Here is a 15,638-nt window from a genome sequence, read left to right as displayed (position 1 = left end):
CAAAAAGTATGAGTTTCCAATAAAATTGTTGAATTTTCAACCAAACAGTTTCATTTTCACCCAATAAACGTGACAATTTTAAATCAAAAAGACCAATTTTCAACAACAAAAAAGTGTTAAGTTTTCATTTAAAAAGATTTAAATTCATTTTTAAACACAAAAATAAGAATTTTAAACAAAAAGTCAATTTTCTAGGAAACAGTTAAATATTCAACAAAACAGTTGCATTTTCTCCAAAAAGATGCAATATTTCGACTAAAAAAACATGAACTGTTAAATCAAAATGATAAATTTTCAAAAAAGTTTCCATCCAAAAAAAATTTCAGCTGATTTATCAGCCAAAAAATATGAATTAAGGAGTTACATTTTTTACCCGAAAAGACGAATTTTTAACAAAACAGTTGAATTTGCAACCAAAACGGTTGTATTTTTAAGGAAATAATTAAATTTTCATTAAAATAATAAAATTTATAACTAAAAAGATAATCTTTAGAAGAAATTTTTTGCGAAATAGCAACTATTACGTACATGAGTGAAGGGGTCTTTCACTCATATAACCCTTGAACTGTTACGTAATTTAAGTACGGTCTCTAATGAGAATTAAAAAAAAGTATAGAAAATACCAACCGCTGCTGATTGCGAATTCCTTTCCACTCATGATATGATGGAGTAAATTTTTCATTTCAAAAGGCGAGAGATTGAGTAAATGTTCAGAAGCCTCTTCTCCATTGCATATGAGAGTCCTCGACAATTCTGTGGCCATAACTTGTATAATTAATCCAACTCTGAGCCTCAGCATTTCATGGAAAAGTTGTGGCTCTGTTCTGATGAACATGGCGAGATAGACGAGCAATTCTTGTGTCAACATTGCAGTTGACTCGTCATCTCCATAGGCCTGATGAATCAAAGATCGTAATTCATTTTCTGGCAAAGGAGCAACAATTGTCTGCTCGTTAGCAGGAGGCATTCCAACTGTAACCTGTTTCTGCCGAACAAGAAGATCCGTCACAGCCTTTGCCAGGTCTTCCACTCGTTTTCCTAACATTCCGGCGGCGTGGCGAACAATGCCCCACATTTTTTGCTGACAGGCTTTCTCGTACAAACCTTTTAGCAAATCTTTCAACAGAACTACATGGCCGTCTTCCAACATACCGGTATCGAAACCGAGGCCTTGAGTGTCAACCTGGATTCAGCAGAAGAATATCAGATTATGATTAAGGATGTTGTCTTAGATTAACTGTCTAGAAGAATAGAGCGCTCGAACTCACTTCAAAGATCAAAACAATGATTTTAAAAATAAATTAAGGGTTGCATTACACCCTACTGAAAATTCCTATATAGGATCCCGCGAAGGATCCTATATGTTTCACCTATAGGTGGTCACCTATGTGACCAAAACAACTTCTGCACAGCCGTAGGTGCCATAGAATACTATTGTGCATCTGGATTTGGTCCTATACAGAAACATATACAGGATCCTATACAGGAACCTATATACGGGATGGCCATTTTAATCGACGAAATAAATTCCGGTAATATCCTGATTTTTTCCCGGTTCGTTAACATTTTTCATGGTCAATGAAATTAAAACAATGAACCACTAAAGCTACAAAATTTTCCACTTGAGGTAGTAAAAACTGAGCTTTATATGAAAGCACTCAAAGTGGAACTGTTAAATTTTGAACTTTTAAATTTGAAATTTAAAAGTTTTTAATTCAAATATTTTGTATTTAAATATCTAGAAACATTCAAATATCTAGAAAGCTAGAAACATCAATTACTGAAAAATTGACAAAACTTTAAAAACTTTAAATCAGAAATTTAATTATTTTCTTTTTAAATAATTTAACATCCTTGGAAAGCTTCAAAATTTTATTTCAAAACCTTGAGAAATCTAGAAGTTGTTTTACATTTGTTTTAAATTTAAAATTATTTTGGAAATTTTTTCAGAACTTGTAAATATCTGTCAAAATGAATTGAAATTTTTCTACAATTTTCAGAAAATCCTGGATATTTTAGAAAATTCCTTTAGAATTTGGATGTATAAATAAAAATTGAACATTTATTATTTGTAGGCGAAATTTGAGTAATTTTAAGAGATATGTAGAAGTTTTGAAAAGATTCAAACTTAATGTAAAACTTGAAATGATAGTCTAATATAAAACAAAATGTAGATTTTCGCAAATATTAAACAAAAAATTAGATTCTTTTCAAGAATTGTGAAAGGCTTCAAAAGAATAAGAATATTTTCTTAAGATTCCTAGGAAAATTAAAAATAAATTTTCATTTTTAAAATTATTTTAAGAGAATATTTAAAAATTTTTTCAAATATTGAAACAAAATTTTCAAAAAAGATTCTAGAAGATTTAACGAAAACTTTCTAAAATTTGCATGATAATTTTAAATCTTTTTAAAACTCCTAAATATCTCTTAAAATAACTCACATTTTTCTACAAACGTTCATTTGTAAATTATACATCAAAATTTACAAATTTCACTCACAAATTAAGAGCATTTTTCAAATACAATATTAAAAATTGTAACGTTCATAGTTTAAAGGCTCTTCGAAATTTTAACGATTTCAGGTTAACTTGTCTTAAATAAAAATTCAAATATTGCTGAATATTCAATTATTAATCTTTTTTTAATTAAAAATTTCAAATTGAATCGCTTAAAAATTAAATATTTTAGACTGAAAAAATATTTTAAATTTAATAAAATCCTTTAATTAAGAATATATTATTATGAAGTTATTTTTAAGTTGAAAACAGTTTATAAACTTTCAGTCACACGCATTTAAAAATTCTTTAAATTAAAAATGTAAGCTTCGAAATACAAATTTTTAATGGAAAATTTTTAAAGTAAAAAAATTTTGAAATACGCATTGTAAGCTAAATAATAGCATAACTGAAAAACATAAAAATTCAATTAATTATTTAAAAACTGTTGAAATCGAACGTGGACAGATTTTTCTTCTACAAAATTGTAAAATACCCGGTCAAAAAAAAAATGCACTGTCATTTCTCGGTTATTCCCAGTCTTAAAAAATTCCCGGTCATTTCCCGGTCCAACAGCCATCCTGTATATAGGATACTTTATAGGATCCTATGTCATTTACTATAGGCATAACTAGATAACGAATAAAAATCGGATTTTTTTAGGTGAGCGAAATAAAATTCTGTTACATTGAAATCATAATTTGACGGTAAAAAAATGTTTACTCCCGAGCTGAGGTATTTATAAATTGATGCCAAAAAAGTATGATCACAAAATATTTGCCAGTTCCGAGAAAGGGAATTTGGAAGTTTACAATCCCAAAGTGAAAAGAACCTAAAATTGGATCAGGCTTGGTTGCGAATCACGATAAAAAGTGCAATACGCCTGTTGAGGGGATATGACAGCGCCACTAATTTGGAAGCAGAAATCTTGTAGAAAATAATTAATTTTGGACCTTATTTACTGCTCTTTTTCATTAACATTGCTCTAATTGTTGTATATTTAAGGATATTTTTTTTGAAAAAATAAATACTTTATTATTTTACTGAACTAAAAAACTTTTAGGAAGGGGAAGTGGTCAGAAAAAAGTAAAAAAAAAGATAAAGAGGTTCAACAATTAAAAAAAGAATGCGGGAGACAAGTACAGAGTTAGCTATCTAGGATTGAACTAACAATCTTTTCATTGCCATATTAAAAATGAGCTTTTGAAAATATCCTTTTAAAAAAATATGTATTTAATTTTGTTTTGTTTTTTATTCAAACAGCCCGTTTCCCAATAAAATGGTGGTTATCTAGTTCTGTACTGCAACGCTTCAAATGTCGAATACACTAATCGTAAGTATGAAAAAGCGACTCGAATGTAGAAAACAAGATTTTTATACATTATTAGTATAGCCTTATTTATTAATATAGCCTCCGTGGTGATTTTGATTAATTGTACGCCGAAACTTCCGCCATACCAAAATGCAGGTATAAAATTCATAAGATTATATTCTGCTTATTATTTTTATCCTTTCAAGTACTTTTTTTAATAATGCTTAACCTTTTATTTAATCATTGTTCTTTAATTATTCACATTTTTGCTTCATTTCAATGGGCGTCAAATGAAAAACTTTCATTATTTCTTTTATATTAGCCCAATTGAACCGATTGCAGTTTAACAATTTAAAAATAATTTTCCAGGGTGTATAATTAAATCATGGAAAAAAAATTCCAGACAATTTCAGGTTTTTTTCCAGGTACAATTTTTCATAGTATAAAGCCATTTTTTATTAATTTTTATTTCGTATTTTTTTAAACAATCGACATGGAATATGTATACAGTTTCACGGGTTTATTATAAATCATGTTTTTTTTCAGTTTCTATAGGGATCCAATTAATATGTTTAATTTTAAAAGCTTCAATAAATTATTTTATAAAATATTCTAAAATTTCGCCATCAATTAATTCAATAATTGAATAAAACTCAAATTACAATTAATCATTTCTTGAATTTGCCTTAAGTTGGTGAATTTGAACAACAAATTAAACAAAATTCAGTGTATATTTAAGTAAAATTAATGTGGGTACTATATTAAATTCGATTTAAACCACTTTAAATTCTTAACTTTTCAAGAAAAATATTGCTTTTTTAACCAAATACATGAATTCTCAACTAAATAGTTGAATTTTCAACTAAAAAAGATCAATTCTCAACGCAATAGTTATATTTTGAACTAATAGAATAGTTAAATTTTCAGGTAAAAAAATAATTTTCCAATTTAAAAAATTGAAAAATTAAATCGAAGTGATACATTTTTAAGTAAAATTATGAATCTTCAACTGGAACAGATGAGTTTTAACCAAAAAGATTATACATTTTCAAACAAGAAGAATAATTTGGAAATCAAAATATGAATTTCTGTTAAAAAAAGACAATTTTGCATAAAAAGTTATAAATTTTCAACCAAACAAGACAAAATTTGAACCAAATAGTTGAATTTTAAACTACAAATAACTAATTTTCAACTAAAAATGGAACAGTTAAATATTCAGGTAAAAAAATTAAGTTCAAACAAACCGTTAAATTTTCAATCAAGATGGTTTGATTTAATTGAAAATTAATTCATTTGATTGAAAATCATACTTTTTGGCCGAAGATCCAACTGTTTTGTGGAAATTTTTCTTTTTGGATAGAAAATCGATCCTTCAGGATTGAAAATCATCTTTTGGTAGAAAAGTCGTATTTTTTGGTTAAACATAAATAATTTTTTATTATAAAGTCTCCTATTATATTTTAGTTCACAATTCATTTTGTTAAAAATTCAACTATTTTCTTAAATAGACACTTTTTATTTGAAAAATCTACTATTATATGTATTGTTCTGAATTCATTTCTTTTAGTCAAAAATTCGACTTGGTTGAAAATTGAATTACTTTATTGAAACGTTATATTTTTTGGCTGAAAGTTAATATTTTCTTAAAAAGTTATATTTTTTCTTTTAAAGTTAATTATTTTTATTTGAAGCGTCTAGTATTGTATTTTGGGTTCAGAATTCATCTCTTCTGGTTAAAAATACTAATGTTTGGGGAGCAATTTGATTATTTTGTTAAGAATTCAACCATTTTATTAAAAAGTCATATTTTTTAGTCTGAAATGCTACTTCTAAACATTCATTCTTTTTGGGTAGAAAATCCGTCTTTTGTAAGAAAAGTCATCTTTTTCTAATGATTGAAAACTCATACTTTTTTGGTTGAAGGTCAATTCTTTCTAATTAAAAAATCTACTATTATTACATTTTTGATCCAGAGTTGGTATCTTTGGTTGAAAATTTAATTATTACGTTTAACATTAAACTATTTTTTTTAAGTCATCATTTTTGGATAAAAAATTATCTGTCTACTAAGCAATTTGTCTTTCTGGCTTGAAAATTAAACTATTTTGTTGAAAATGCAACTGTTTTTGTTTAAAGTTTAATATTTTTTTAATTCGACACTTTGATTAAAGTTTCACCTTTCTAAGTTGGAAATTCAACTATGTGGGTGAAAATTCAATTTTCTTTGGTGAAAATTAAGTTTTTTGTTCAAAATTTATGTTTGGGAATAAAAGTCAAATGTTTATATAAACCTTCGACTTTTCAGCTAGAAAACTCAATAAAATAGTTGAATTTTTATTACCAAAAAGATGAATTTTCAACTAAAATGATTATTATTTAACTAGAATATGTGTACTTTAAAAAAATGGATTTTTAAAGAAAGGAAAATTAATTCGAAAACAAAAAGATCAATTTGGAAACAAAAAGGTTAATTTGAAAACAAAAATATTAATTTTATTTTTCAAAAAAAGACGATGTTTCAACGAAATACCTCAATTTTCAACTAAACAAGACAAACTGTCAACGAAACACATGAATTTTCAAAAAAATCTTCAAGTAATAAAATAATGGTCACAACAAAAAATTGCAACCAAAGTGATACATTTTTAAGTAAAAAGATAAATCTTCAACTGGAATAGATGAAATTTTAACCAAAAAGATTAATTTTCAAACAAGATAATTAATTTGAAAACAAAAATATTAATTCTTGTACAAAAAAAAAAGATTTTTGAACGACATACAGAAATTTTCGACCAAACAAGACAAAATTTCAACCACATAGTTGAATTTTGAACTAAAAAAGATCAATTTTCAACTATAAATAGAATAGTTCAATTTTCAGTTTATAATATTAAATTTTCAAACAAACGGCTGAATTTTTAATCGAAAAAGACAAATCTTTCAAAAGATAAGTTGAATTTTAAAAAAAAACTTTTACAAATCGATGAATTTTTCATGCAAAGCGATGAATTTCATATCCAAAAAAGACAACGAATAGTAGAGTTTGTGACGAAAAGAGATGAATTCTGGACAAAAAATAAATAATAGTAGATTTTTCAATAAAAAAGAATTAAATTTCAACAACCAAAAATTACGTTTTAATAAAATAGTTGAAATTTCAATATAAAAAAAGATTACTTTTTTATTAATTGATTAATTTTTAATGAAATCAATTTTATATCGAAAAAGATGAATGTTCAACAAAAAATTTTTAATTTTTAGCATAAAAAGATTACTTTTTAACAAAATAGTTGAATTTTTAACAAAAAAATAAAATTTTCAACCACTATGGTAAAAAATATAAAAATGTCTTAAACAAAAAAGAATAGTTCTGGTCAAAGCATATCAACAGGAAAATAGACTTACCAAATACTGTAAGATGTCGCCCTGTTCCTCAAGACTTTCCGCTTCCCGCAACATAGACATCAATTCTTCAACTTCCGTATCAGCGTATTGAGTCTCAGAATTAAGTCGATGTCTGTGAGGCCTTGGTGAATATTTCCAGGGGAACATATCTTCTGTTGGCGATGGTGTCCGTTCTGAGATAGGCGCTGGTTTCGCAGCGGGAGATAGGGAAGTGTCTGTCACTTCGATGAAAGGATTCGCTGTTGAAATAGTCGAGGCTCTTCGATCTTCTCCAGCCATTCCAAGAATTTCAGCTGGGACAGATAAACAGTTTCTTTAACTTATTTTAACAACAAAAAACAATTCTTTTCATTAGTTTAACATAGATATAAAAAAAAGATTACAAAATTAATCTGTAGGAGGGATGTTAAACAATTTCCCAGATGCGGTAAAAAGATTACAAAGTTGTTTTTTGCGGTCGACAACTATGAGTTGCAAAACTACTGTGTTTGCAAGTAATACGAATGGTTACATTAATATTTACCGAGTCTGGGACATCTTTTAACATATCTCATATACATTATTATGATTGCCCTAAAAACATGTTTGAACAGGATGGCCACTTAAGATTCAGAAAAAAGTTCCCGGTTTCTTCACACTTTCATATTTTTTAGGTTTAAAAATTTGGTTAATTCAAAACTTCTAAACTAAAGGGTTTATAATTTAAAGTATTAAAAAACGAATTCACAAATTAACGAGTCTAATCTGATACAGATATTTTGAAACGTTCGGAATTTAAAATGAAACATTTAACATAACATAACATTTAAAACTAAATAATTTCAAATTAAAACGTTGAATATTGTACAAATTAAACAATTTCGAAGTCTTCAAACACAAAAATTATTCAAAAATAAAGACAAAACGATTAAAATTGACTTATTTATAAATTTGCAATATAAATTTTTAATATAACATTATTTAATGTTATACACCTTCAATTTTATTATTTAAATCTCTTTCAATGTCATTCAATTTAAATAAAATTGTACAATTTATAACAATTTATAACAATTTAAATTTAAGACCAAACAACCTGAACGATTTGAATTTGAATACAAAAATGATGAACTTGTCTGATTTGAACACTCTATTTAAAATGTTCCCTTCTGATTTGAAATAAAATTTAAGAGTTTAGAAAGATTCAATTTTACATGCTACTAATTTACAATTGTCTAACTCGAGAAGCTTACTTTAAAATTACTTACCCATTGAGGATTTAAATTTGAAATTGTACAATAACCAGGTAGTTGAATTTTCACAAAAAAAAATAATTTTCAATAAAACAGTTACATTTATTACTAAATACTTGAACTTTAAGGCAAAAAGATACGAATTTTGAACCAAAAAGTGACACTTTCACCAAACGATGAATTTCCCATACAAAAGGATGAATTTTAGAAGACTGTACAACAAAACAGTTTAATGTTCGGCCAAATAAGGTGAATAGTTAAATTTTTAACAAAATAATTAAATTCTCTAACAAATAGTAGAATTTCTATCCAAAAGAGATGAATTCTGTATCAAACATCTAATAATAGTATATTTTTCAATTAAAAGAAATTACCTTTCAATAAAAAAAGGATTTTTTTTTTATTAAACGATGCATTTTCAGTACAAAAGGATTAATTTTATATCTAAAAAGATGACTGTTCAACAAAAAAGTTTAATTTTCGACCATAAAAAAGACTACTTTTTAACAGAATTGTTACATTTTGAACCATATATTGATTTTTTTTTACTAAAAAAGATGATTTCTGAACCAAAACTTGAATAAAATAGTCGATTTTTCAATTACAAAGAAAATTAACTTTCTACAAAAAAAGCTAACTTCTTAAGAAAATAGTTAAATATTCAACAACAAAATTAAACTTGCAACCAATATGGTGAAAAATAAAAAAAATTATGAAACAACAAAGATGAATTTTGGAACAAACATATGAAGGTAGACTTTTAAACGAAGGAGAATTCACTTTCAATCAAAAAAGGTGAATGTGTAACAAAACAGTTGAATTTTCGATAAAAAAAATTAATTCTGAATAAAAGAAGTTGACTTTTTAGGAACATAGCTGAATAAAAAAAATGAACAATAATGATAGAAAAATAGTACAATTTTAAATGAAAAGTATATTATTCTGTAACAAAAATCTAATATTAGTAGACTTTTCGAATAAGAAGAATGAACTTTCAAATAAAAAGGATAAATTTTCAACCAAAAAAATAGGTTTTCATAAAGCACTTGAATTTTGAATAAATTAATTAAATTTTCAACCAAAAAGCAGAATTTTTTACAAAAAAATAAGATTTTTGAACCTAAAATATAAGAATACACTTTTAAGATAAACAGAATTAATTTTTAACCGAAAAAGATTACTTTTTAAGAAAATAGTTGAATTTTCAACAAAACAGTAGATTCAAAATTGAAAAAATAAAATACCAATTAGATATATTTTGAAATGTATTAAAATGTTGTAACAAACAAGATTTTTTATATTTTAATCTAAGACAGAGTGGCCACTCAAACTTTAAAAAAAATCAGGTTATTTCCCAGTATTTCCTGTCAAAAATTACACTTTTCCCGGATGAATTTTAGGCGTTTACATTAATAATTATCAAATACTAATTGCTTTATCGTACATATTTTTGAAAATAATTAAAACTCTTTAGAACTTAAAGGTAAAATATATGGGTTCTCTTAATTCATTTATCATCTAAGCGAGAAGCGAATGAGAAGGAATATTGAGAGATATTTCAAAAAAATTTTGTTTTAAAAAATTGAAAAAACTTTCAGTTTTTTTATGAATGTGAACACTTTAATTAAAAAAATAAAATAAAGTGGAATTTACCGCCTTATTATATTCGATTTGACAAAAATGAAAATAAACTGAAAATACAGTCAATTCATTAGAGGAATTTTATTTAAAACAGGGAAAAAAAGGAATTCTTTAAAAAGGGGAAAAAATAATTAGATGTTTTTACGGCCGATATGTTACTTTTATAAGTTAATATTTTTTATTTGTTTACTGTTTTAAATTTAGCATACAAACTAAAGATATAACTTTTTCATAAAGATGTGAAATTTCATCCTAATTTTTCATTTGAGAACAACATTTTTATGGGATATTTAACATTAATAGCGCTACATTTCTTGAAATATGAAACTCATAGGAAATATTATTTTGTCACTTAATTAAAAATACTTTCATGTGCCATAAAACATGATTAAAATAATTAATTTGGTAAATTACAAGTTTTTATAATAAAATTGTTTTTAAAACAATGAAATCGCTCAAATCTTGAAAATAAAAATAAATTACACTTTAAGTATTTAACAATTCATTTAAGGGCATGTGATACTTAGAAAATTGTCGATTTTACCAGTTTTAAGTTCCGACGGCTTTTTTTCTTTAATAATCAATATTTTGTCTTAAAAATTTTGGACATGATAGCGACCATGCTAACGGACGTCCCCACACACTTTTTTTTTGTTTAATTCAAAAAAAGTTTTAATTTAGCAAAATCTGATTAATTTGCATAGCGCTTAGGAATTAGTATCGATTTTACCAGTTTTAGATTCCGACGGCTTTTTTTCTAGAATAATCAATATTTTGTCTTAAAAATTTTGGAAATGATAGCGAACATGCTAACGGACATCCCCGCACACTTTATTTGTGTTTTTTTTCAAAAAATTTTTTGATATTGCTAACAACATGTGTACATTTGGAGGTTATGTATGTTACAATTCTCCTGTGCGCTACTTCCAAACTACACAATATTTTTGGCCGAAAACTTTGGACTTGCAAATAACTAATCTCCCGAAACTAACCCTTTTTGCAGGCAATCAAAAAAGTTTATTTCATAAATAATTTCCAGATTATCGGAAAGGCAGAGATGAAAAATGACGTAACCTCAAAATAATACATATGCATAAATGTTTTATTTAGCACAATAAATTTTTTTGTTATTATCCCTCAAAAAAGAGTCCGGGGACGTCCGCTATGATATTTTATAGCATCTCCGAATTCAGTTTTTGAAAATTTTCATTTTTTGGAAAAAAGCCGGAGAAACTGTAAGTATCACATGCCCTTAAATGAATTCAAATAACCACAGGAATGGTTGTTTATCGTTTTTCAATAAACAAATGTCCAAAGCTCTGAATAAATTGGTCAAATTACTTGCAATAGTTGTTTTAATATATTTATATAGATCGTTTACTAACAAAAAAAAATTGATTTAAAAAAATGTTATGCCCTACTTTTTTATATTTGAGCGGTTTTATTAATGTACAAAATAAAGTTGATTCATTAAAAATAATTATCTGAACTGGAAGTTATGGTACAGGAAATTATTGGCCATTATGAGATAAAAATTTACCACATGTTTCATATTTAAAAAAACGTTAGAACTAAATTTGACATTTAAAACATAAAATTATGCTTTACGGATGTTAAACACCCTTCCAACATTTTTTTTCTCACACCGACAATTTTGAAGAAATTTAAGCTTGTAAAAAAAAAGATTGACTCATAAAATTTGTTTATCGGCCATAAACATAATTTTAGCGACTTCTAAATATTTGTTAAAAAATCTGGGAAAATACAGTTAAGTACCTATTTTGAGAAACTTTTGCGCTGTTAAGCCTGTAATTGAATAATGTCAGTGTTCGGATTGTGCGACTTTTTAAAGACATTTTCGATATTTTAACTGGGATGTTTAGTAATATTGAGAGAAATTTCAAAGAAATTTTGTTTTAAAAAGCGAGACGATATTTATTGCAGAAGTAACAAAACATTTGAAAATTTCCCGATTTTAAAAAAAAAATCAAGGCTATTTCCCAGCGCAGAAAATTTTAGGCTTATTCCTGGGTTTCCCGGTCTGTTGGGTTCCCTGTAAAAGTACTGAATAAAAATTTTTTCCGAAATCGAAAAAATAACTACCTAATAATTGAATGTTCCAAATTCAAGAATATCAAGTAACATTTAAAGTAACGGGATAAAATAAATTCACTGTCACTTCCCGGATTCCTGCTCTAGTGGCCAACCTATATTGAAGGATTTGAGGTTGTTAGTGGACTTACGTTCTGTTAGGCTGACGGAAGCCGCAGCTGTAGGAAATAATGCAAATTGTAAAGGCATTAGATTCCTCTTTAGGCGGCATGCAATCAGACTATGGAAATATTAGCAATCTTGTGAAATTCTTAAGTTGTAACTTTATTCCCTACTCACGTTCGACGGCTATCGATCTCGTTTTTTTTATAGCGCCCTTCACTGACACTCTGCGTTTCAAATTCTTCGTGCTTTTTACGGCTGTACGATTCAAAAGGCTTATTCGATGAGGGAAACCCTTCATTAGATGCTCATCCAAATACTGTTGTACCTGTGAATTAATTTTTTTTTTAATCTAGTTAAAATTTCTGGCTCACAAAGGCTTAATTAATAATTACTCCTGAAATCTGGCATACACTTTCTCTGCAATCTTATGCAATCCCATGCAGTCATATACAATTCCTTGTAATCCCCCTTTACGAAGAAGTATTACAAAAAATCTGGAAATGGTTAAAATGCGATAGGCCGCCTGGTGAAAAAATGTTAACCAGAAAAAGTAAGTACTCTACAATCAAAGCCCATGTGAAAAGTGTAAATAAACTAGTAAAACAAACTTTTTAATTCGATAATTGAAATATTTAAGCTAAAAGACGAGCTTTCTACAGAATAGTTGAATTTTTAATCAGTAAATTACATTTTCAATTAAAAATATTAATTTTTAACCAAAAAGGACGATATTTTAACTGTTTACATACATTTTCAACCAAATAGTTCAATTTTTTAATTAAAAAGGTAAATTTTTAACCAAATATAGAAACATTCAAGTTTCAGTGAAAAAATGAATTCTCCATAAAAAAACGAATCTTCTGCAGAACGGTGGAATTTTCTACCGACAAATATGAAGGTACAGCAGTTTATTTCTAATCAAATAGTTCAATTTGAAGAAGTTCAGTTTTCAACCAAAGAGATAAATTGTCTATTTAAATGATGAAACGTCAACCAAGTAAAATGCATTTTTATGAAATTAGTTCAACTTTCAGCCAACGAGTTAAATTTTAAAAAAAATTAATAATACTTGATATTCCAACCAAAAATTATTTTAATTTTAAATAAAAAAGAAGGGAGTTTAACAAAAAATACGATTGTTGAACAAAATGCATGAACTTTTAACCGAATAGTTGAATTTTTTAGAAAACAGTTGAATTTTCAACCCATAAATATGAATTTTTAACAAAAAAGTTCATTTACAACCAAACAGATGAATTTTCAATAGAAATTATGAATCTTCGAACAAAAGGTTGAATTTTCAACCTAAAAACATGAATTTTTAACAAAAATTATACACGAAACATGCAAGTACTTTAAGTTTTTTTATGAATGTGAACACTTTAATGAAAAAAAAAAAATAATAAAGTAGAATTTACCACCTTATTATATTCAATTCGACAATTTCTGTTTAAATTCAATCAGTAGGGTAGCCCCCCTCCGCGCTCCTTTCACATACATTCGTTGAAGAACATTCACAATTGCCCCTTCTGAAAAAAGGTTCTGGGCCGACCCTTGAATTCCCGGTATTTTCCCGTCTTTTTCAAGAAGCACAAAATTCCCCTATTTCCTGAGTCACTAGTCACCCTGATCCTGGTCTAGAATTTGTAAATGTCATTCATACCTGGGGATTTAATTTGTCGGGTCGTCCATCCTCAGCGCTTCCGAGGAAACTCAAGTTCGTGATACAAGACGTGCTGAGAAACTCATTCAGATTTCCCAAAGACACACGAGTGCCATTGATGTATCCACTCTTCAGTTTCTTCATCGTCGTGATCATCGCGAGTGGGATCTTTCCCTGATCTGCAAGTTTCAGGATTATTCTTGTGGCTCGAAAAAGACCAAGGGACAAGCAAGCATTTACAGAAATATAGAGTTAGAAGTCTTAAATCAGACAATAGGTGTACAAGACTTGAGTTAGATCTCTAAACATAAAGCTATTTACAGAGCCTAAATCCACGGCCATACCTAAGTGATTATGAGTAGCAACAAGTGTTACGGTCGGCCTGCCGAGTATTTGTCTCCAGTTGATGGTGAGAAAGGCCAAGTTGTTTGTGAATGTGTTGGCAAGCAGGCCCGCATCATTTGTCATATAGTACTCCTCCGGATCAAAGTTCTAATACAGGCAACATACGGACACGCAAACGAAGACGTAAACAGACTGGCCAAACTTTTTTTTTATTTTTAAATCAATTAATCATTTTACGGGCCATTCAAAAACTACGTCACACTATTTTGAAAAACGCCTTCACTTCTCTCTTTCTTCGTCACATATTATCGTATAAACCTTCACTCTCCCAAGGCGACATCACAATTAGGAACACCCCCCTTTTAAATTATTTTTATTAGACCTTGAATTTTTTAGATTACAGATGACTTTTAAAGCCGGAAAGATGAATTTTCAATTAAGAAATATTAATTTTCAGCAAACAAATTAATTTTAGACATTTGCATTTACAACCAAATGGCAGAACTTTCAATCAAAATAGTGAAAATTTTACTAAAACAGTTAAATTTTTAACCAAATAGTTGAATCTTTAAGTCAAAAAGACGACTTTTTTTATAGAACACAGTTGAATTCTCAACTAAGAAAGATGAATTATTAACATAGAAGATTTAAATACAAGAAATAGATTTTCAATCTAGAGTGGCCATTTTTCTTTCCAAAAAGAAGATATTTTAACAAAACAGTTGAATTTTCGAAATAGATGAGTTTTTAAAAAAATCGTTAAACCTTTCAACCTACTTGAATTTTTAACCAATTGGTCGAATTCTTAAACAAAAAAGATACATTTCAACCAAAAACAGTTGCATTTTGAAACAAATAGTTAAATTTTAATTGAAAAAATATTAATTCTAAAAAAAAATATATAACAGATGACGTTCCAACTGCAATATATTGTAACTTTAAATAAAAATCATTCGAATTAACCCATAAAAGGTGAATTCTTATCGAAAAGTGTAATAGTTCATACTTTAATCGAAAAATAATTTAATTCTAGACGAAAACAGTTAATTTCTACCAAAAAGACAAATTTTCAACAAATAATTTGTATCCTTAATCGAAAAATTCTGATTTTCAACCAAACAATGCACTTTTAACAAAAAGGTAATATGTATTTCTACCGAAAGAGTTGAATTTTTAAGCCGAAAAAATGAATTCTCTACAAAACAAGAAATATGAATTTGCAACGAAATAGTTGAATTTTCTACCAAAATAATAGGTTTTTAAACAACTAAAGGACGAATTTTCAAAAAACAGTAGAATTTTTAAGCCACAAAGACAAATTT

General features: G+C 27.3%; 1 protein-coding gene across 5 annotated transcripts in view; it reads right to left on the bottom strand.

Annotated features, from left to right (window-relative positions):
• LOC117172395 (probable phosphorylase b kinase regulatory subunit alpha) overlaps positions 1-15,638 on the bottom strand; it is a 57,408-nt gene that overhangs the window by 10,341 nt on the left and 31,429 nt on the right. For 3 of the 5 annotated variants that reach the window (XM_033360274.1, XM_033360277.1, XM_033360275.1), the window contains exons 7-11: positions 13,972-14,150; positions 12,483-12,633; positions 12,335-12,361; positions 7,219-7,511; positions 628-1,183 (exon numbers count right to left, since the gene is read on the bottom strand). In XM_033360274.1, the coding sequence (XP_033216165.1) occupies positions 628-1,183; positions 7,219-7,511; positions 12,335-12,361; positions 12,483-12,633; positions 13,972-14,150 (1,206 nt within the window). Of the gene's footprint in view, positions 1-627; positions 1,184-7,218; positions 7,512-12,334; positions 12,362-12,482; positions 12,634-13,971; positions 14,151-14,315; positions 14,464-15,638 lie in introns of all 5 variants that reach the window. The other 2 variants (XM_033360276.1, XM_033360278.1) reach the window with 2 other exon arrangements.

This window comes from Belonocnema kinseyi, chromosome 5 (assembly GCF_010883055.1).
Source record: "Belonocnema kinseyi isolate 2016_QV_RU_SX_M_011 chromosome 5, B_treatae_v1, whole genome shotgun sequence".
In the NCBI taxonomy this organism is placed as follows: Eukaryota; Metazoa; Arthropoda; class Insecta; order Hymenoptera; family Cynipidae; genus Belonocnema; species Belonocnema kinseyi.
The sequence above is the reverse complement of the archived record's forward strand: the minus strand, read 5'-3'. Positions and strand labels throughout refer to the sequence as shown.